This window comes from Melozone crissalis, unplaced genomic scaffold (assembly GCF_028551555.1).
Source record: "Melozone crissalis strain CALT ecotype California unplaced genomic scaffold, PUWL_Pcris_2 ptg000023l_1, whole genome shotgun sequence".
NCBI classification, from domain to species: domain Eukaryota; kingdom Metazoa; phylum Chordata; class Aves; order Passeriformes; family Passerellidae; genus Melozone; species Melozone crissalis.
In genome coordinates this window covers 11,003,909-11,025,495 of record NW_026535801.1, presented here as the reverse complement: position 1 = coordinate 11,025,495, position 21,587 = coordinate 11,003,909, and the positions used below count along the sequence as shown (strand labels likewise).

General features: G+C 41.1%; 1 protein-coding gene across 1 annotated transcript; it reads right to left on the bottom strand.

Moving 5' to 3' along the window:
- Positions 1-221: 221 nt before the first annotated feature.
- WDR75 (WD repeat domain 75) lies at positions 222-16,552 on the bottom strand. The gene is made up of 21 exons (XM_054277909.1): positions 16,467-16,552; positions 16,191-16,320; positions 15,411-15,476; positions 14,746-14,839; positions 14,029-14,153; positions 13,630-13,700; positions 13,212-13,328; positions 12,590-12,678; positions 11,656-11,814; positions 11,314-11,373; positions 11,109-11,224; positions 10,465-10,637; positions 9,510-9,673; positions 7,138-7,321; positions 5,630-5,724; positions 5,184-5,279; positions 4,461-4,630; positions 3,822-3,881; positions 2,634-2,777; positions 2,458-2,549; positions 222-581 (listed from the first exon to the last, which is right to left on the bottom strand). Exons 1-21 carry the CDS (start codon positions 16,550-16,552, stop codon positions 377-379), a joined length of 2,496 nt encoding a protein of 831 aa, XP_054133884.1. The 3' UTR covers positions 222-376.
- Between the last annotated feature and the right edge of the window lie 5,035 nt (positions 16,553-21,587).

The window sequence follows — 21,587 nt, the reverse complement described above, 5'->3', positions numbered from 1 at the left end:
TGAAGGCATTTGCTGCTGCTGCTTTGGCAGCAGTAACTCAGCCCCAGTGGGGAAGATTTTCAGCAGCTGAGCTGTCACTTTGCTAACTGATCACAAGCCAGATAATGAACTCAGTTTTGCTCTTAGCCTTTTAAATACACTTGCAAGGGGGTGGGGAGCCCTCAAACCAGGTTAAGCATTTTCTAAGGTCACAGAGAATCAGTAATAAACTAAGAGCAGAATCAGCTTTTCAAAACTTTAATCACTCCCCCTTGTTCTGCATTCCTTTGGAAAGAGAAGCTGATAAAATTTTTGGCCAGAGGAAGTGAAAAAAATTTAAAAGAATATTTAATCCACAAAGCTTCAACTTGCAGTATAAAAAAAGTAAGATGTCTGTTTAGAAGGCTGATATCCAGCTGTAGTCCATTTTTCTTATTTTTCGTAGCTCCTTTTCCTGGGATTTAGACAGTTTACATGTCATCTCTCCTAATGATTCCATATGGCTTGTATCCTCTTGTTCCATTGCTGTGACATCTTCCTCATCTGAATCATCCTCTGCTTTTTCACTTTCCATTTCTACTTCATCAGCAACTTCTTCAACACTGGAAGATGGTTGGAAACAACCCAATTAATAGGTACTCTCACATACTACAGTACTATAGAGGAGAAGTAAACAAGATTTTTTTTTTTTTCATTTCACTCTACCTTTTCCCTTTCAGTCTACCTACTATACTTGTCTTGCAATCTCAATTTCAAGCCATTTTTCAAATAGCTCTCCTCTAAGTAAACTTAAGATAGTTTTTTTTCTTGAAATATAATAGGTAACTGCAGAGCAGGCAGGTCAGCATTATGACAAATGTTACAACATTGCAGTCCTACGGGATCAGAAATGTTGGATATACTGGTAGATGAGACAGTATTCAAGAAGGTCATTCTTCTCTTTCAAATCTGAAAAGGGTCACTTGGTCTTAAAAATACCTAGAGTGTTATTAGGAAAGAAAAAAATTCTTTGGTTGCTTGTTTTTTTGTTCTCTAAACGTAGAGAGATGTTTAAAGTGGCCGTTCCCTTCTGAGTTCAAGAGTTTTAAGCCTGTGCTGAAGTAGAAAGCACAATTCCAACAAATTATATGGAACTGTTAAAATTTAAAAAGCATTAATTAATAGTATTAATTCAAGTGTCTGTTGTATAAATAGTCCAGATCTATTAAGAGTGAACTGCATGGCAAAACAAACAGTACTGGTCTTCTAAAAACCGTCTATTCTAACAAACTATCCATCACTCACAAAATGTAAATGGAGAAGCACACAGTAATATCATATTGCCAAGGAAAAGAGAAGCATTTAATGCTAATAATATATCCAACTGTATAATATATACACTGATAAATTGTGATCAATCTTCAAGGGCCCAGTGCTTACAATTTCATGTATCTTTAAATGCACAGCCACAGCAGTCACTGCTGTCAAAGTACAAGCTCTGCAAGTGCAAATATTTACACACGTCACTGAACTCTCACATTCTTCAGGACTGAAACTAGATGCAAGTTGCCATGTATTAGATTTCTGCCACTGTTCTGTGGCTGTTTTGTTGTGCCGTGCAGTCAGAGATCTTGCAGCAGTGGCAGCACAAGGTGGCAGAAACCAGGACACAGAACAGGCTGCAGGGCAGAAGTCAGGGCACACTCAGGGGCTGTGATTGTTCCTGGGTGAGCCCTGGCCCTGTGAACCACCCACTCACCCATCTGGCAAATCCACACCAACACCTGACTGCAAGGACAGGCTTTCATCTCCAGCCTGGCAGAGTCTAATGAAGCATTTTAAAGAACACATGGCACAAAAATGCAATCACTGAACTGGCTTCAGTGTAAGTGACAAGATATTAATCCTAATACAAGGGCACTGTCATAATCCCTGTGCCTGCACTCCTTTGATCCCAAAGGAGAAAGCTACAATTTTAAGTACCTATCTAACTACTCTATTAGACTGGCATTAATGCACTGTAAGCCAAACTTAGATGTGCTTACCGTATAACCTTTTATTCTGTAGCTTAATTAGAAATGACATCTGAGTTCTAAACCAATTCTTAAAATCAAGCTTCTAACTTACTGGTGTAGCTAGAAACTGAAACCAAGAATTATGCAGTAAGTCATAGGAATTTCAAATAAAGTTGAGAATCTAATATTGAACCAAAAATAGCACTAAAAAGCCATTAAATCCCTGGAATAAAGTTAAATTCATGGAGAAAATTTGAGTGTAAAAGGCAGTATTTTGCATATAAGCACATTAGGCAAAACCCAGCAAAAGTAACAGCAACAAAAGAGCCAATACACTAAACAGCCAGACCATTACCACACTGAAGTATTCTACTAAATTACTGAATAGATAAAGTGCTGGAAAACTGCTTTTACACTTCAAACAAAGATTGACATAATTTAAAGTAACTTTGATAACTAAGGAGAAATCTTGAACTTTTCTTACCTTTTGTTCTCTTTGGAGATGAGCAATGAGTTAATAAATATAGTGCAGAGGAAGGAAGCAGATGGCAAAACGTGTGCTGGAGTGTGCAAAAGCTGCAAAGATAAAACAAAAGCTTTATGAAAGACTCTGTTTGTCATGATTTTGCTTGTAATTACTTTTATTGTAATTACTCCTACCTCTTTGACAGCAGGTGAAGCTTGCTCCTGCTTATTATGAACAACTGGTTTTCCAAGGTCTGTATCCTCCTGTGCTTGCTGACGTCTGTGCTTTCCCAGCAGCACACTAAATGGTGTCACAGGAAGACTTTCTTCTACTGCCAGCTTGAAAAAATGTAAGTAGAATTTTAGTGTCACAATTCTAAGTTCTATCTCCTTTTAAGTTACCAAAATTCAGAATAAACCCAAGTGGAAAAAGCCTACACTCAAATTTAACTCAACTGAGCTATGTGGTTCTTTGTACTCATTCTCTGTCAGGTGTCTGGAGAGAATCCTGCACAGAGGGTTACAAAACTCTCCAGAATCTGGCCCCAAGAACACTGGATTTTAGTTTGCTGTATGGAAGGTGGTGCATGTGCCAGAAAACCAAAGGATGGGTTTTCTGATTTCACAGAACCAAAAGATCATTTATACTCCAGCATCATGTGCAGAGAGATAGAATTATACAATGGGAAGCAAAACATGGCACCTTGACTTCTGGCATTTTCCTGCATCAATATACATTTATCTGAACACCAAATTATTTTCCCCACCCTCCAAAGAAACTGATTGCTTATGCCCACAGTCCCACAGCATTTTGTATTAGAAAGACACTAACTTCTACTTTGATCTAGTTTATCTGACCAACCAAATCAATCAAATGCTGCTGTTACAGTTTTAACTTCTTCAAAATGAATTAAAAAAAAAAAATCCAATTTCCCAGACTACTTCTCCACAGAAATACATACTGGAATGCAATTCTGGAACTCCTTCTCACTGATAAATCACAATTGACTGAACAGCTGTTCATCCTCACAGTTCAGACCACACTCAAGGTTCCAAGTGTTACAGAAACCAAGGTAAGGAAAGAGCTTACTCAAACATTTTGCTTCATTTGTGTAACCTGAATCTTTTAGAAAATTATTATTTTTTCCCCCCAGGGGAAATGGAGTAGCTCACTGATACTTAAAAAAAAATTTTGCAAATAGCGCTTCTTGTCATAAAATAAGCAAATCCAGATTACTGCCCCTTCAGCTAAGTGCCTGTGACTCCAGGTAAGGATCTGGTGTGCATTTTCATGACAAAAGGGAATTTCAACATGACAAAATAACCACCATCAGAATTTTGACCTGCCCTGCCCATCTCAGTCAGAAGTTCTATGAGAGGTACCTGTTTGCTTGATGGTGTGAGCCTTTCTTCCAGAGACTTTGTGCTAAGTGTCATCAGCTCCTAAAATACAGAAGGATGTAGCAGAGTTATCATATGTGAAACTGCTTTCTATATTTACATAGCTTGCCTACAGAAGTTTCCAACAGGCCCAAAAGTTTTATCAGTCAAGTGGAAGAGGAAAACCATCTCTTCATCTTTATTTTGTAAAGAAACTGAAGAGAAGCAAGAATGGACCTAAAGGTTCTATGGGCTTTTTGGGAAAACAAAAACCCCACACCCCCATCCACAAATTACAGGGAAACTGAATATCACATGGAACATGTGAATAATCAGCAATAATCCATACAGCTTCTAGGTGATTGTTTAAGTTAAACAGCATAGGCAATGTTCCCATGTTATCTAGTCTCTTGTATCAATGAAGCAGCATAAAACTATTTACAGGAATAGTAGAAAACCAATAAATAATTTTGATCTTAGGCTGTTTTGGCAGTTAAAAGCTTTCAACAAAGCACAGCTTACAATGACATGAAATCAAAAAAGGAACTTCTATGCTCATAAGCAGAACTCTGAATTCCCATCAATCCATTGTAAAGAAAACAGTTTTTCCCCAGGAACCACCTACCAATTGCTATTCCTTACTTGTGTATCTGTAAGAAAAAACAGCTGGGATTTTCTTAGCCAAAGGTATTTTTCTGAGCTAATGATTTCAGGTTCATCTCTTGGAATGAAGGCAGCAAGCAGGATCTTTTCTTTACAAAGATTTCTCTGGATGTAGACTGGCCATGGCTCACTTGGTTTAAACACAAACACTGCAAAACCAAAAATATCTTCTTTTTAAATCAGGAAATTCTTATGCTCCTGGCTAGCTGTCAAAGCCCTGCATATCACAGCCAGGAAAGCTGGACAGGATTGCCACCAAGCACCACTTGACAGGAATATAACTGGCTAACTTTAGTCAATAATAGAAGGGACCTTTCACAATACTCCAGTCCATAGAACACACTTGGAAATTAACATTTCTGTAGGAAGAGTTATCTTAATTTATTGTCAGAGCTCTAAAATGTAGCTGCATAGTTCTGCATTTACAAGAGAGGGTCAAGAACATTTGAGACCCTCACCCAGAAAGTGTGGTTAATCCTGAGATATATCCTGTACCTGAAAGTACCAGCTGGAAGAAAAGGTAACACACTTTATCTGAATGCTGCTGCCAGATATGGCTCAGTTCCCACAGGTGCAAGCACCCACTGAAGTCCCTCTCCAGCTCTCATGGTCTGAGTTCTAAGAAAACCTTTTCTAGGAATTGTGCTTCCCCAGTTTTAAATTCTGCTGATCATGACTAGTGAAAGAAGGCTTTGTACTTACAGCTGGACTCTTTGGAGAGCCATGAGACTGCAGCAATGTGTTCAGAAAGAGGATCAGGTTGCAGAACCACGACGTTGAGGTGGGCACTCCACTCCACTGAAAAGCAAGCACAGCAAGAGGCAGAGGTGAAAAGGAGCCAAACAAAAGGTCAAACAAACACCACACAGGGCCTTAGCTGCTGGAAGAGGCAGCTCCACTCATTCCCTGGTGAATAAAAACACACAAATGCTACCAACTCCTACACAAGTGTAAGAAATTACTATTACTGGGTTATCGTTCACCTAACCCAAGATCTATTTCTGCACACACAAAGCACATGCACATGGACAGGATATTCTCCTAAGTATGAAAATAATCTCATTTCCACACTGAACTAGAATGATTTCAAGGTTTCACAGTAATTTCAAGCAATAAATTACTCTAGCACACGTTCAAGCTGATCTTACATGCACAAGTGAGCAGGTTCCAGCAACACAGAAAGCCATAATCAGTGGCACCAATAAGGTACTTGGAACATGTTAGTCTCCCAAAGCAGATGTTCCTACAGAAGTAAAAAGTCAAAACAAATTAGTCACCTTCAGAGTTCATCTTGGTTTTTCTATGTAGCAATTACTCACAAGTCACAAAAACCATATAGTTATGATTTAGTTTTGGTATCTAAATCCAAAGTTTGCTTTTTGCATTCACCTCAAGTGGCATGAAACTCCACACACAACTATCAGATAAATCTGATAATTTAAAGTGTACATAAATATGTAAGGATTACATGTTTCTACAGCGTTCCAATATAAAGGAGGGATTTAAAACTCTAAAATAAATTACAAACCCATACATAATTTTAACTATTCACACTGGGATTGGAAAATCATTTCATATTTAAAGAAGCCCTACTATTGTTTAGGAACTAGAATGAGTGAAGTAGTTTAAAAAGGGTTATTAGAACTCCAGTTGAAGACAGCATGTGATTTAATTTCTCAGTTTCTTGTTTGAGAATAACAGAACAGCCTTAGGACTTGTAATGATAAAGGATTTTAAAAAAAGCTAATAAGGGACAGAATTTGTATATTAAAGCATAGCCCTTTGACATTATGCAAATAATACAGCAATTCATTACATTCCTAGAGTAATTTATTTCCTTTTAATATAACAAATAGTAAAGGTTATAAGAGGAGGCAGCTGGCCTGGGAAAAACTTGCCACTGCACCAAGCTGGTGGCTCACATGACTCCCACAACTTTCCTCCACAGCAGTTTCAGAATAACATTTCTCAATTTCTAATCTTAAAGGACCAACACAAAACAGATTTCATCACACAAAAGAAAAGCTTACAAATATACACACAGCACATGGAAGGGAGAAACCTCTGTATGCTGCCATGATTCTTTGTGCCAAGAGTCTTTAAAACATTGTGACCATACAATGTTGATGTCTTTTATCATGACCGCATACAATGGAGCATTGCTGGGATAGTCTGCCAGGAAAACATGGATTTTTCAACAGAGGTTACAGAGGATGAAGAGATGTATTTCATAGTACAGGCAATATCAATAAACCATAAAGGCATGATGAACTAATTTCCATTTGCATGCACGCATACACAAATAATGAACCAACTGTTTGCATTTACATTTTTCCAGGACTTTGATTCACCCCTGGATTAATGGGGGAAAAGAGAAGTGCTATCAACACACTACTTGTGTGCTCCATGATACAGATTTAAGGATGAGAGGTACAAGAGACATAAACAAGTAAGAAGGAAGTGAAATGCTCAATCTTATTTTTAACCAACACCTAAAAGCCATTTTAATATTTTCTATATATGATTTTAAGACTGATAAATTCAATGTTTATGTGTATATGTTTATGAACATATACAAGGTCTTGGACTGCTATGAATTGATTCTTTCTTTTCTCAGAATTCAAATGAGACACAAAAGAGCAGATGAAAAATGTACCTTATATTTCCAGGTGGATGGCAAAATGTACACTTAAGATCCCAAGTAAGTGAATCCCATACAGTGACAGTTTCCTCAAAGCTAACAGCCAGCAAAGAGCCATCTTCTGAGAAGCAGCAGTTTGTAGCTTGGTAGTTGTGGTAGCTGCCCACAAAGTCACAGCTCCAGCTCACACTCTGGTGTGCTGCATTGAATGAACAAGCCAGTTAATTCAAGTCCATACATGAAGAAAGAAGAAGTCAATTATTACTGCAGAACAGGCTCAAGGCAAGGCAGTTTTCTTTCACAATTTTTGAAGAGTAGAGAGAGTCTGCCCTGTTCTAATATGAGAAACAGCTGGTAGGGTTTTAATTTGTCCTCAGTTTTGCATTTGAACAGAGAACCTTGAGACTGACATGGTACAATATTCATGCTTAGTTTGCCAACTCCATTAACTGTGCTCTCACAGAGGCAGAGCTTAGGTAAAATGATACCCAAGTAGTTTCAACACTTATTTTTCTGGAAAAATTGTTCTGTCATAACTCTAGCAAGAACACAGGAGCATTGCTCAAAATCTGAACACAGTTTGCATTTGAGTCCAACAAAGCTCATGGTTCATTTACAGAGGATTTGAGGATCACTAAGTGACCCACCAGCATGCTTCCTTTTGTTGGTTCACCTGCATTCTGTTTGGACACATTTCCCACTGTTGATAGTTACCAGAAAATAAACTGGAGCAAAGTGATGTATACTTACCAAATTAACATACATTTCCCAGTATAAAATAATTCCTACAGCATGCTTTTCAAATATTTGAGTAGGATGACGAAAAAAAACGGAAAATCACCTATGCTAAGCTACCCTTTATATAATGGCTACAAGTTGATGATTAAAAGACCTGCCTGTTAAAAAAATAAAAGCCAGAAACGATTGATCACTTCCAACTGCATGGCACCATCTAGGGGCCGAGCAAGAGACCTGCTGCAATGAACACATACCAGAGTGAACTCAACTGAGGAGCTCTTTGCTAAACTAGTATTTGCTGCAGAAAAGCTGCAGCATGTCAAGTTTTCTACCTGAGCATTCCTACTCTGCCCCACTGGGCAAATACACCACAGCAGCCACCACTAATTGGTACTTTCACATGTGCCAAGAAACAGAACCCGCAGTCACCTCAAATACAAACACCCTGATGAGGCCAGTCAGTAGAGACAAAACTATTTTGTGGAAGGAAAAAAAATATTTTCATCCCCAACTGACACTATACTCAAGATCAAAGTATCTGCTCATTAAGTTAAGATATAATTTAGTCTCAGAATACTTTATGAAAAAAAGCAAAACCAAACACTCTTTCAGATACCACTGGGGAGATTACTACTAATACAGTAAATTACACAAGTTTTGTCTTTCTTCTCATCCCTTTGTCTTTATCCCTCAGCCACAGCTGAGGGATAAAGAGCTTGGAAAGAGAAAGTCTGGCAAAGTCTGCCAAATGGAAATCCTAGCAGCTCTAAAGTACTTTTGAACATGTTCTCAGCTGCCCATGAAAAGATAGATTACTAAACTGCAAGCAGTTCAGCAACACCACTATCACAGCTACTTAGGAACATGAAATAACAAGACAGCCAAGTGGCAGGAAAGTGCCACCTCACTGAAGTGTCCCTGACACTGTAAAAACATTGAAGGAAAAGGACATTAATGTGTTGGAAATCTTTTGTATTTCATGTCCAAAGGCATACAGAGCAATCAATAAACATACACAGATGGTGAGTTTTAAAGACGTGAACATCAGCATGTCTTTCAAGAGGTTAAGTTTGGTTATTAAAAATATCTCAGAAATACCTAAATACCCATTCTATGATAATCAAGTACCTAATGGAAATGAAGGATGTTCAAAAAATGAACTCTGAAGTGGTGGATATGTCAAATTGCAGAAGTGCTATTATTTTACACTTACTCAGCTCAAACACAGTAACACATTTCTGTACCCTGCTCCTTTGATCAGGAGTCTCAAATTAAAAGCCAACCCAGAGGACTGACAAAAATCCATTTTCTCAGCATGGAAAAATCACTACCACAAATAGTTCTTTAACCAATGAACAGGCTGCCACTCCCTTCTGCAGCAGCTTGCCAAGGTCTTTGGTTATATCAGGAACCTCCAGACCAAACTAATACTATGGAACTATGGCAGAAGTCCTTCACAGGATGCTCAGGAGAACACAATACTTCATGCAGCAGCAGAAGCAGATCAATGCAGGGGACTAAGCAAATAAAAGTAGGGTCTTAATTTCTACAGCATGACTTCAAATGGCAACATAGGTAATTTTCAGCTCAGGTTATTCTTACAGTTCTTTGTTACAAGATGAAATAAGTTATTTTTTGGCCACACTTACCTTCTGGATCAGAGTCTTCTACCATCACCCAGACTTTAAACACACAGTCTCTGCCAGTTGTTACCAGGATGAGAGAGTCATCTCCCAGTTCATCCATGTCACGAAAGCACATGTCTGTGATGTGGTTGTCATGGGGTGTGTTTATTCTGGTGTTCAGTGCAAAGCTATAGGAAAAGAAAGCAAAACCTTGCCATTCTATTTCATTTGGAACCTGGGGAAGAATTCAGTTCAAGCTGATTCTGGAATGGGCAGGGAGAAGAGCAATCAAAGGAATTTGTAATTAAGACAGATAAATGCTATTGCATTAAAGATCAGGTTTCTCTAATGGCTTCCATACAGTAGCCCAGCATCAAAAATTATCACTAGGCAAGCATCTCTCAGATACTCAGCCTGAACCCTGGGCAGTCTTTCCAGTACTTAGAAAATCAGTCACATGGTTTACCTGTGAAGTAGCTTTCTTTTGCCTTGTTTCTTTAAGAAAATAATTTGTAGTCAAAATGCAATTTTTTAAATAAGAAAATTAAGGAAAGGCTATTAACCAGGAAAGGAAAATTAAGGAAAGGCTATTAATGCATATGTTAGCTAAAGACAAAAACCAACAATAAAGTTATCATCTTCTGAATCTTCCGGAGAAGGACTAATCAACTAATGATGGATTACACAGAGGTGGGAAAACTATATGAGCTACAGAATCATTCTGTCAGGTCCATGATTTTGAATACCAAGAAATTATGTGAATTGAAGTCCCATGGTTACAATAGTCTCTAATTACTGTAACTAAAATAAATCCAGAGCAATTATTTCGTGTGTGTATTCAGTGCAACTCTGTGCTCTGCTGCAGTTGCTGTAGTGTGCGCGGTAACTTCCCAGATCTGGGAAAACTCTGCCTTTGCAAGGCAATCTGTGTGCAGGGATTTGTGTGACTGACAGCAGGAAGGCCAGCTGTTACCATTACCTCTGTGTTTCTTCACTGTAGAACCACAGCTTCAGCTGCAGCTCGGGGTCAGCCACTTCCTCACTCTCCTCCACCGTGGCCAGCCAGGTGCCGCGAGCGCTGAACGCCACCTTCACCAGGTCCGACTGCTTCAGGCCCGCCTGGTGGATGTACTGCCGCTGCACGATGTCCAGCTGCAAAGCAAGCCCACAGGGGAGTCAAATGCAGGTGCAGCTGGAAGAGATACCACTCATGAAACCACAGAGGAAGGATGTTCTGAGGGCTCCTGTTAGACCTGACTGGGCTGTGGCATGAAGAAGTATGCCAATGTGTGGGGAAAGCAGAATTAGAGCGTGTGCATTCCACAGTGATGCAAAGTGTAGGAAAGAATGAAAAATAATTTGAAGGTGTTTTACCTACAAATTTTTGACATTTAACAGGATAGCACACTGTTTTAAAGTACTTTTTTCAGCATCAATATTTAGATTTGCTCATCATGTGAAGTCGCATATAAAGCCAAGAACATGTCAGCTTGGAATCCAGCCTTGTGGGATAGCTGCAAGATTTTTTTCCCCATTTGCCATATTAAGCCTTCAAATAAATCCTGATGCACAAGCTACTTGACTGAGTAAGTTAAAGTTTTGGTACAAGCCCATCCAACTTACACTGAACAACTGTTGGTCACTCTGGAGGGAATAGAACTGCAAGTGGCCTGGCTCTCCATTCAGGACCAAAGCTTTGGTTCTAGGATCAACTACTAGGCCAGTCTTGACATCCCTACCTGGAAACAAAATTCAGGTGACAAATGACCAAAGCTGTCAAGTGACACATTCCACCCTCTAAGTGGAAGATAAATTTTACTGCACTTACTTTTGATTAGCCCTTGAATACTTCTGGAAAACCTTAGGTTGCTGTTGATTATTGAAATTCCTGAAAGAGAAAGCAAGGCACACATTTCATGGTGGGAAAGAACTGTAACCTTCTGTACTGCAAATGTATCTTTTCCCAGTTTATGACACCAAAATGGAAAGCCAAGTTACAGCAGCCACCAAGCAAATTCACAGAACTGATCAAAGAGCAAAAGAATCTGTTTTTTCAGATCATTAATGAAATTTTATGCAGTTCTTAGTTAATTCATCCAAAATCAACAAAATAAAGCTCACACAGATTTGCATTTCCACTGAAGTGATGCTAGGATGTGTTTTGGCTTACTGTTGTCTGTGTGCAGGGTGCAGCAGAGAACGCCGTCAGAGGACATGGAGATGCACTCGATGGGAGACCCCAAACGAGGCAGGAAATCCTTCTGGCATGAAGATTCATTGTGCCACTGGACTAGAACAGATTCAACTCCACCACTCAGCAACCTGGTTCCTTTTCCAGCAACAAAATACAGTTAAAAGGTTTTGCTTAAAAAGAAATGAAATCAGCAGCCTGTGTCTTTACAATGACAGACAGACACATGAGTTTCTCAAAATTTTTTAAACTGAGAATGAGAAGACATGTTTTTCATTATCTCCTGTTAAATTGCTAGAGAAACTTGGATTAACTAACAGGAACTTGTGTCTACAGTGAAATTTCAGCAATGCTTTGGGAGTAGTAGATCCCATCACTTTCTGAATCAGCTGGATATTTGTGTTAGGATACGGCTAAATTGTTCTCCTGTGAAAAGCACTCTGCAGTAAGAAATACTTTAAGAAGAATAGTTCAGATCACACAATTCAAACAGAAGTGTACTATTTCTGACAGGTTTGAGCTCAGACAAGACTGACTTGTTTTATTTGGATGCAAGAACTCATCACTACTACTATTAATAAAACAGAAGGGGAGGAAGAGTGGAGGTGAGGGAGAAGAAGTGAGATAAGGGTAGATTTTTCCTTCTACAACAAGAGAAAGGTATTTGACATTATAAATGCCAATCAAAATGCATATAAAAAATAACTCCTTTAGTTTTTATTTCAGATCCTTCCTGGATACACTTAAAATTCTAGAAATTAACTTGTTAGTACGTGTACAAACTTGGAGCTTCTACAGATTCTTCCTTGTCTGCTGCAACACTTCAAATCTGAGGTTTTGTTTGTTTGATGGAGATTTTTGGGTAGGGTTTCTCTCATTGCTTTGTTTTGGTTTTTATTTTTCTTTTACTCACCCTCCAAAGAATAAGCCAGATCCATGACAGTATCATGATGCCAGTGCAGTGCTGAATATGTGTATCCTTTCTTGTGGTGGAAATTTCTCCTATGTGGAGAGGAACAAAACAATTGTTTACTCACAACATCAACAACAGAGTAAACCAAAGGAAATATTGAACTGAATCAATTATATCATCCTGTCCTCTAACTTCTAGACTGGTTTATCCTCAAGTGATGCAGAAGGAGGGAAGGAACCACACTACACGTTTTCAGAAACTTCCTGGTGCACACCTCATATCTTAGATATACTGAGCAACTGAGCCCTGAAAGCAACTTAACCATGTAGTGTTTCTAATCATGTATTCCACTGATGTGCTCTCCTTAGATGTGCCCATAAAGAGTTATTTCAGCTGTTCTCACATTACCTTTTACACCTAAGTTTAGATTTAACAGAGCATAACTTAACATAGGCATTTTTTCCACTTGACATATAGACTGTCAGCACTGCAGGTTCATTGCTCATTCTGACTTCTGAAAATGGCAATGCTAAGGATAAATCAGACTGCTTTGCTAAGGTTTGACTTAATTCCTACAGTCAGAGGAGCTCATGGAATGCACAGTTAACCAAGCTCCACGTACCAGAGGCGAATCTTTCCATCAGCATGGCCAGTTGCAATGCAATCCTCTGTAGGATGGCACACGACACAACTGAAGCGATTGTCTCCTCCTTTTGTCTTTGCTGTACTTAAAGAAAACCTTCAAAAGTTAAAAAAAGAACTTTAAGAGTTAGGTTGGCTTTTCTGAAACAAATCTTCAAAAGGATCAGCTAGTGCACATAAAAAATAATTCTGATTAGAAAAATTAAACATTTTCAAGTTGTTATGGTTACATGCACTCTCAAAAAATAGCGACAGATTTATTTTCCTCTCATATAATGACTACATATCCCCCAGCAGAAAACCAAATATGAGACCATGTGTGCACACATCATGAGTTAAAAACCATTTAGGATATATCAGACTGAATCAATACCTGATATTTTCATTCTTATTCTTACCTGTTCAACAATTTCCGTTTAAAAAAATAAACTTGGAGATTCACATCCTTCACTGACACTACATATGAATCCTGTTAAAGTAAAGCCATTTAGGACACACAGATTAGGTTTTCACATAGAAAAAAATAAAATACATTTCACTACAAAATAGTTTACTCTGGAGACAACATATAAGCTGACGTTGAGTAAATACTTTCCCATTTTAAGTGTCAAAGTTTCTTTTTTGTTTTTGTAATATTAAAAAAAGAATAGTTCTTACATTGATTCATTTACTTCCAATTTTGTTTCAGTACTGCTGTACTTTGTATAAAGGCATAAACAGTATAGAATTCATTTGAGAGGAAAAAAAACCCAACCAACCAACACCCAGAAAAGAAAAAAACCCAGAGGTGAACATACTTCTCTTCCAAATGCAATTTGCTTTGATGATGCACCCACACCATCCAGAACCACTGAGAGCTCCTTGCCTTCCAGATCCTGGCCTGCTCCTTTTGTCAGCTTAACTGAGACCAGCTGGAATGTATCTGACCAAAGAAAAAAATCTGCCTGAAACCAACAGTAGTACTGAAGAACGAGGACCAGGCAGTGGGTGTCAGTGCAAGTGTAAGCAGGAGAATCCAAGGGAAGCTGCACAGTAGTTGCTCTTGCTCTGAAGTAGCAATATATTATAGTACACAGTGAGGCCAAGCTGTATTTATTGAAGACAAAATCCCATAAGAAATACTAGACATGCTGTGGATAGGACAAGTCTGTTTATGGTGATACTGCCTAAGGTGGGAGAATAATCCCCAGCACTCCTACCCAACTTCAGTAATATAACCTGAACCTTGGTGAGCACTGCTCCAAGATGAACTGCATCTGTGAGACCACAACCATGCAGTACATGCTTCAAAAGCAAAGACAAGCACTCTTCTAGACAAATATTGGAATGACAGATGTCACAGAATGAGAATGAAAGAGGTACAAACTGCAGTACTAGACATCTGCCACAGGATTTAAAAAATATTTCACAATTAATTAAAGCCCATTCTTGAAGCACACTGCTCACTGCTGGGACAACAGCACAGACACAGAATGACTGAGATGACATACAGGATGATGCTCCCTGTACTGTACCTCGTTCACCCTTCTTTGGAATGACAACAAACACCGAGTCCTCAGCGCTGGCAAGCGCGTACAGTGCCAGAAGTTTGGATCCTACAGTGAAAGTCTGAAGGAAAAAAAAAAAGAGAAGTCAACAATTACTACATTTGTGTACATGTCTTTAAAATAAGGAAATCATGTCTTACAGAAAGGTTCACATACTAATTAAAATTCTCAATTCTAGGACAAATACATCTTTATTCTATCAAGGACTGATACAAATGTTAAAACACAACCAATGAAATACGAGACATCAGATTTACTGAAAAGCCTCAGGACAACTTATCCCTAACCCAAAGCAGAAGGCATACCCAGAAGTGGGTATTTAGCAGAAAATATGAGCAAGAGTAAGCAGCCCACATTTTCAAGCCATTGGACCAATTCCTATGGGTGTATCCCAAACTGCAGCACACTTCCCAGAGCTACCCTGGACTTGAAACTGCAGCAGGTAGCAAGGTCAGTATGTCAGTACATCTCCCACGTTCTCCCTCAAAAGGATCTGCATCATTATCATCATCACACATCCTTTTACTGCCATAATTAGATGGGTTTCAGGTTGTGTTCATAGTAGAACAACCCATCTCAGACTGATTTGTGCCCATTTTTTAAATGCTCTTAACAGGAATAACTCAACATACTTTAATGGGAATGCCATCCATGAAGTCCCACAGCTTAATGGTGCCATCGAGAGAGGAAGAATAGAGCTGAAGGAAAAAAAACCAAACCAACTATATAAGTAATAGCAATATATCAAAGCCAGATTCTACTTAAGATCACAACCAAGTAACTGAATAATAAAAAGTACATGACACAGACCAGCCCTGTGCTGACGTCAAATGAAGTGCAAACACAACATCATTACTCTAGCTCAAAATGTACATTGTCACAAAGAGTGAATGCACAGATACCCACCATGTGAACATCTAATTTTACAAAGCTAATATGTAGGTCAGTCCCTCTTGGTAAATAAGTCTGGTTTATATCCAGACACCAAAAAAGCCCAGGCAAACTAGGAGCAGGGAAGGCAGGCTGGGGGCAGAGGGAGCCACTGGGCAAATTAAAGGGATTTAGTCACATCTGCATCACTACCAGCAGATACAGAAGGGTGAACACCAACCACAGTATTTCTGATCTTCTCACACGGTTCTTTTACTCTTTCAATCCATTTCAACCGGAAACTTTGCTGTATTTCCGTTTTGTTGTCATTCCATTCAAGGAGCGCAATCCACATGCCGTTTCACGTTTGCGTTTGTAGGAAACTGACATAGCTCTACCCTTCTTGTCAGATTTCAGCGAAACATCAGCTCCACGACACCCTAACCACTCCCAGCCCCTCCCGAACCCCAGGCAGCCCCGGCGGTGGCACACAAGGGTCAGGGGCAGCCCGGCCACCCCCAGCCGGACCTCCCCCCGCAAACCTGCATGTGGTTGTGTGGGTTGAGCTGGATGCCGGTCACCAGGTCGGCATGGCCGCACAGGAGCCGCAGGGTCTCCTCGGTGTTCACGCTGTGCACCTTCACGAAGTCCCCCGAGGCGTACAGCAGGTACCTGCGGGGGGAAACGCCGTTACCCCGGCCCGAGGGGCCCGGGTACCCCGAGCAGCCGCAGGCCGCGGGGACACCGGCGGGCAGAGCCCGGCCCGGAGCTCAGGAGGCCCCCCCGATCGCGGCAGCCCCGGCCCCCGTGGCACTTGCTTGGAGTCGGCGGAGAACACGGCCCTGGCGCCGCGCTGGCCGCCGCCGCCGCAGCGAACCACGCGGAGCGCGCCCGGCGACACCATCTTGTCCCGCCGCCACCCGCGCGCCGGCCCCGCCCCGCCCCGCGCTCATTGGCCCCGCCGCCGCCGCGTGCTGCGGGCGGGCTGCACGCGCGCCCCCTCACGGAGACTCCGGGGCGGCGCAGGAGGAGAACGGCCCCAAAACCGCCTCATCCATCACCCGGAGCGTGGCACCCAGCATCCAGGCTCTCCCTAAACACCTCCAGGAGCTGCCACCTCCCCGGGCAGCTCCTTACAAACACTTTCTCTGAAGAAATTCTTCTTAATGTCCAACCCGAACCTCCGCTGGCACAGCTTGAGACTGTGTCCTCCCGCCGGTTACCTGGCAGCAGAGCCCGCCCCTCACCTGGCCACAGGTGATTTTTACGGGGCGCTCCGCCCTTCATTAGTGCCCTGCCTAGCGCCCCTCCGAGCTTCAGTGAGTGTGGGGAGATGTGGAGTTTGCGGGCATGCTGCCCGTGCCCACTACCAGGGTTTTCCTCCGAAACCTCCCCGGCTGCTCCCCGCGGCCATTCCCAGGATAAGAGGCGGTGGGAGCGCCGGCCCGTGAGGGGCTGTGCCCCTTTCACCCCCCCACCCCACACTCCGGTCCCTCCTGGCCTCAGCGCCTGGCACGGGCTGTAAGGAAGAGTTCTCTGCCTGGGTCTGGAATTGCGCCTATCTGAGGAGAAAAATGCGCTAACTCCCTTGTTTAAGTGAGCAGAAAGGCTGAGCAGAGGAAACTGATGGGTAAGCTTTGCTAAACCCCCCCTTGTTCGCCGACTTGGACGAGCTGTGGGTTTGCTGAGTTACTGAGCACATCGTGTTCTCGTATCTGGAGGAAAACCGCTGTCAGGGGCAATGCGAATTTCTGGAGTACAGCGTGATTTATGGTGTCTGCGCCCTTCACTGCTGCTCCGGAATGGCAATTGCAGTTCTTGCACAGCTGTGGCGTTTTGGCGGCTGTTTAGGCGATTGAAGGTATCTCTGGTATGCCTGTAATTGGTCTTTAAACAGTCGCCCTTCACAGACAATAACAGGGACAGGTGCGCTGTGAGCGGGTAGTTGAGATCATCCCGCTGTAAACTCAATCCTTTTCTTCCCTGCTGGCTGAACCCCAGTTCGCAGGTTAATGAGGGTTGTGCAGGGACAGTGGCACACACCGTGCAGTGTTGTGGTCATAGGGAGCTGGGGATGGGTGTGAGAGGGCACGGTGCACCCGGAAACCTGGCTGCCATTCTCAGATGCTTTGGCAATTAAACAGTGCACTCTCTCCAGAGGTGAGAGCAGAATTTACAAGTGCTGCCTCAATTGCAGTTGGCTGCAACAGCTGTGTCGTGCTCTCATTCTGGTGAGTATTTTACAATCAAAGACAGATGCAACCTCGTGCTCCTCCTGTATGGGGCAGTACATCGTGTCCAAGTCCTGAGCCACAGACACTAAGTAAAGGCAGAGGGGGAAAAATCTGAGGTCTCCAGGAAAAGCCGGTCCCTTTAATCCACATTATTATGTGAATGGGACTCTTTTGTCAGGTCTACACTAAATGTAGTCAAGTTTGTTAAAACACAGGAACTTAGCATACTTATCCCTCTCCTTGGTAACGGAGTAAGGCCAATACCTTGTGCATCTTAATGCATATGTTTTTGTGATGTGCATTTATTTTTATTATTTTAGGGAATCTGCCCTAAGCTTTGAAGCTGATAAACCACGTAGAGATCAAGACTACCCCCAAACATGTATCCTAGGGCAGGAGCACAGAGTGATAAACCAAACCATATACTGCCAGCACCAGTGCAGAGCACTGCTCCCCCACAGCACAGGCACTGCTCTCAGCGCTGGCTTTCTCTGCTTCCAGCAGCACAATTAATTCAGTTTTCATTCCCACCCTTCAGCAGAAAACCCAGTAATGCACCCACAATTTCAGTATCAATTTCACTTGTTATTTTATACAGAGTTTTTTCAACTGTAGATTCTCTGTGTAATTGTTCCAAGTAACGCTGCCCAAACTTTTTAGTAGAGCTTTTCTAAAAATGGAACATTTCTGTGAATTTGATTGGGTCGCTATGGCAGACTTTTGTATTCAAAGTTAAAATGGTTACCATACATTTATTAGGAAATAACGAATAGTAATTGTAAATATTAATAATATAGAATATAGAATTATTAACAAATAGTAAACATACACACACAGTCTGTTTAAAATTTTTTTTTTTTATGCACTCAGCCTTTTAGTTCATTGTTACAACCTATATTTTAAGTGTGGTTTGATGCACAGGTGTATAAAGAACCAAAACTTCACTGTATCAGTTTTTGGAAGTTGAGGTAGTAGAAGATACTGAAAGTACCTGGTTTGTGGTGTTCAATGGAGAAAGGAGCAAAACTAATCTAACCTCTTGTTTGATTTTATTTATTTGACGTGGTGGCCTTGTATGCTTTTTCTAATTTTTTTTGTGTAAATTTACATTTTCAGTATACAAAATTCATAGGTTGTCTGTCTGCAGAAAGTTGCTTTTGTCTTTCCCGAAGCAGTGACTTGATTCAGTAAGGATTCTAATGTATTCAGCTGATGCTTAGGAATTAATCAATGGAATGTAATTGTCAATACTACAAGGTGTATTTTTGCAAATTTTTGAAAAAGCATATTGCAATGAATTGAGCAAATAGTTAATAAATCACAGCAAATGGTATTGGCCAAAGATTTTTTTGCATTTAGAAGTCACTGTGTGATTGTGTAAGTAATTACAGGTAAACAAGTAAATACAGGTAAATTACAGGTACAGGAGAGAATGCAGCTGTAGTTCTGAGGCATCTATTTTTAATGTTGTAAATAAAAATAGAATAACTTTAAATAAGTTACCAACTTAGATGGAAATCCTTCCAGGCCAAGAGATGAGTTCTTTCTAAACAAGTGCTACTAGTTAGGTTTATGTGGTCTGCCTAGTCTGTAAGTTTCTAAACTGTCCCAACACTTGTGAAATCCCATGAAAATAATGCAGTGTAAGAGTGATTAAGGGAAAAAAACCATTGTTGGGGCTTCAAGGAAGCAGAATGATTGTCCTTAAGGAAGGGACTGTCCTAAAGAACTGCAGTACCTCTCAGTTCATTGAGTCAGTAGTACAACACAGGGCAGGTATCTGATTTGGAATGCTAACTGCATTTTATATTTGACTTGGTTTTCAGCAGGTTTCTTACTTTCCTGTGCCCTATTTGATCTCAGCCTTGCTCCTCAATAGAATATCCAGCTCTGTATCCCTGTCTGGAGCCTGGGAGCTGTGATCTATCACTCCCCACACTCTGCTTTCACACTGGGGTGGTGGCTGGCCAGCATGTCAGCATGGGCAATGGATCTGGTACATCTCAAAATCTGTTCTGTTTGTAAACTCCACTGCTGGTCTCAAATGGCTTTTTGTCTTCCATTTTGTACCCTTCTCACCCAGCTTGTGGCTGCAAAGAGAAGAGGGCTCTGAAATACAAGCCTTGAAGTCTTCTCTAAGGAAATCAGGGATAAGGAAGACTGCTCACATCACCTCCTAAACAAATGCCTTCGTTTAGGGGGTGATGTGAGCAACTCCAATAAATGATTACTCATTTGCCAAAGTAAACGACACAATGTGCTCGTATGTTGACTTCAGTTCAGGAGATATATTTATTTGAAGGGAAATTACACTGTTTTCTTTGTGGTAACCAAAAACGAACCTCACCTTTGCTGAAAGAAAAAGAAACGTGACAGAGATGAGAACGGAGTATGCGGCAGGAAGGCGTGGTGGTGTGGGAAGCTCCTGCAGCGGGGCACATCCATAGGGTTCCAGCTGGCCAAGCAGCTCTGCGGGGAGGGGAGGCTTGGCTTATGGAGAGATGGCGTTTACAGTAACCCATTACAGTAACGAGTCACAGCCCTGGGCACTAGAGGGTGCTGCGAGAACGACTGCAGCATGAACAGCTCCGTGTTGGAAGTGAAGAACCCCCGGAAAGGGAGCTCGCCAGAGGCGTGGTGCCCCTCAGGGCTCTGTTCTGAGCCAGCCTTGCCATAAACAGCGCACCGGTGTTCTCCTATTGGATCCGCTGCTGTCAAAGGGAGGGCCGGCACCTTGGAGGGAATCTGTTGTGTGACAGCTTCCTTAGCAGCGCTCGACAGGTGATGGCAAAACAAGTGGAAACACTGCAATCACTTTTTCAAAGAAGTTTTGTTTTGAAACATCTCTAAATAGAGGGACTGAGCATATGGTGAGAATGAGTAGAGGCAAACTTGATAAATGGAAATTTGAATCTTGATAGTGATTCTGAAGTTGGTATTTAAAATAATTTCACGTGTGTATGTTTTGGTGACTGATAAATTGTGACAGGGTAAATAGTATAGTTTCAGTTTAATTGAAATAGTTAATTTTGAAAGTACTTTTTTGTTTTGAAGATTGTAAGACTGCTTAATACTACAGAGTTCTTGATTATAATTTCATCCCATACTAGTTTGATTTTACAAGTTCTTTAAGTAAATTGGAAATATTGGCCAATAATTATTGAAGTATGTTTAGTTTGATGATAGGGCTGCTTGGAATTTTTGTTACTAACATTTTAAGGTAAGGAGATATCAGTTGCCTAGTAAGGACATAATGACACGGTGAGAAGCCTTGCAAGTAAATAAAATGGATATTTTAAATGAGAATTTGACAACATGAATTCCACTGAAATTTCTTCCCATTTCATGCATTCATTTTTTTAATAGTTAAAAGGGAATAGTATTTGTTTTCTGACCATTTCTAGTAGTTAGAATAGGAAAAACTGTAGCATGTGACAGCAGAAGCCCACCTTGAGTTGGTGTGAATGCACTTGGCCTTTTCTTCGTTCATTGGGTTGTGCCTTTCCCTTTGGAAAGGGCATTTTGTGGAGATGTGGTACCAAATGACCTCCACGCTGGCACAACTGTGCTTTTGTATGCAGGTTGTGAACAGTCTCAGAGCCTTGCTATGGGAGCTCTGTATGGTTCTGTGTATGTGCTGTCCCAGATGGTGGCTTGTACCAGCTGGGCATCAAATGCATTTTCTGCATCTGTGCGTGCCTTACA

What these genes read in the sequence shown, in the direction of transcription:
- WDR75 (XM_054277909.1), bottom strand. Translation starts at nt 16,552, where the DNA reads ATGGTGTCGCCGGGCGCGCTCCGCGTGGTTCGCTGCGGCGGCGGCGGC. An exon ending in TACAGTGAAGAAACACAGAG is followed by an intron (nt 9,674 to 10,464) that starts GTAATGGTAACA and finishes CTTTTCCTATAG; the next exon opens with CTTTGCACTGAACACCAGAA. An exon ending in ATCTCCAAAGAGAACAAAAG is followed by an intron (nt 582 to 2,457) that starts GTAAGAAAAGTT and finishes ACCATCTTCCAG; the next exon opens with TGTTGAAGAAGTTGCTGATG.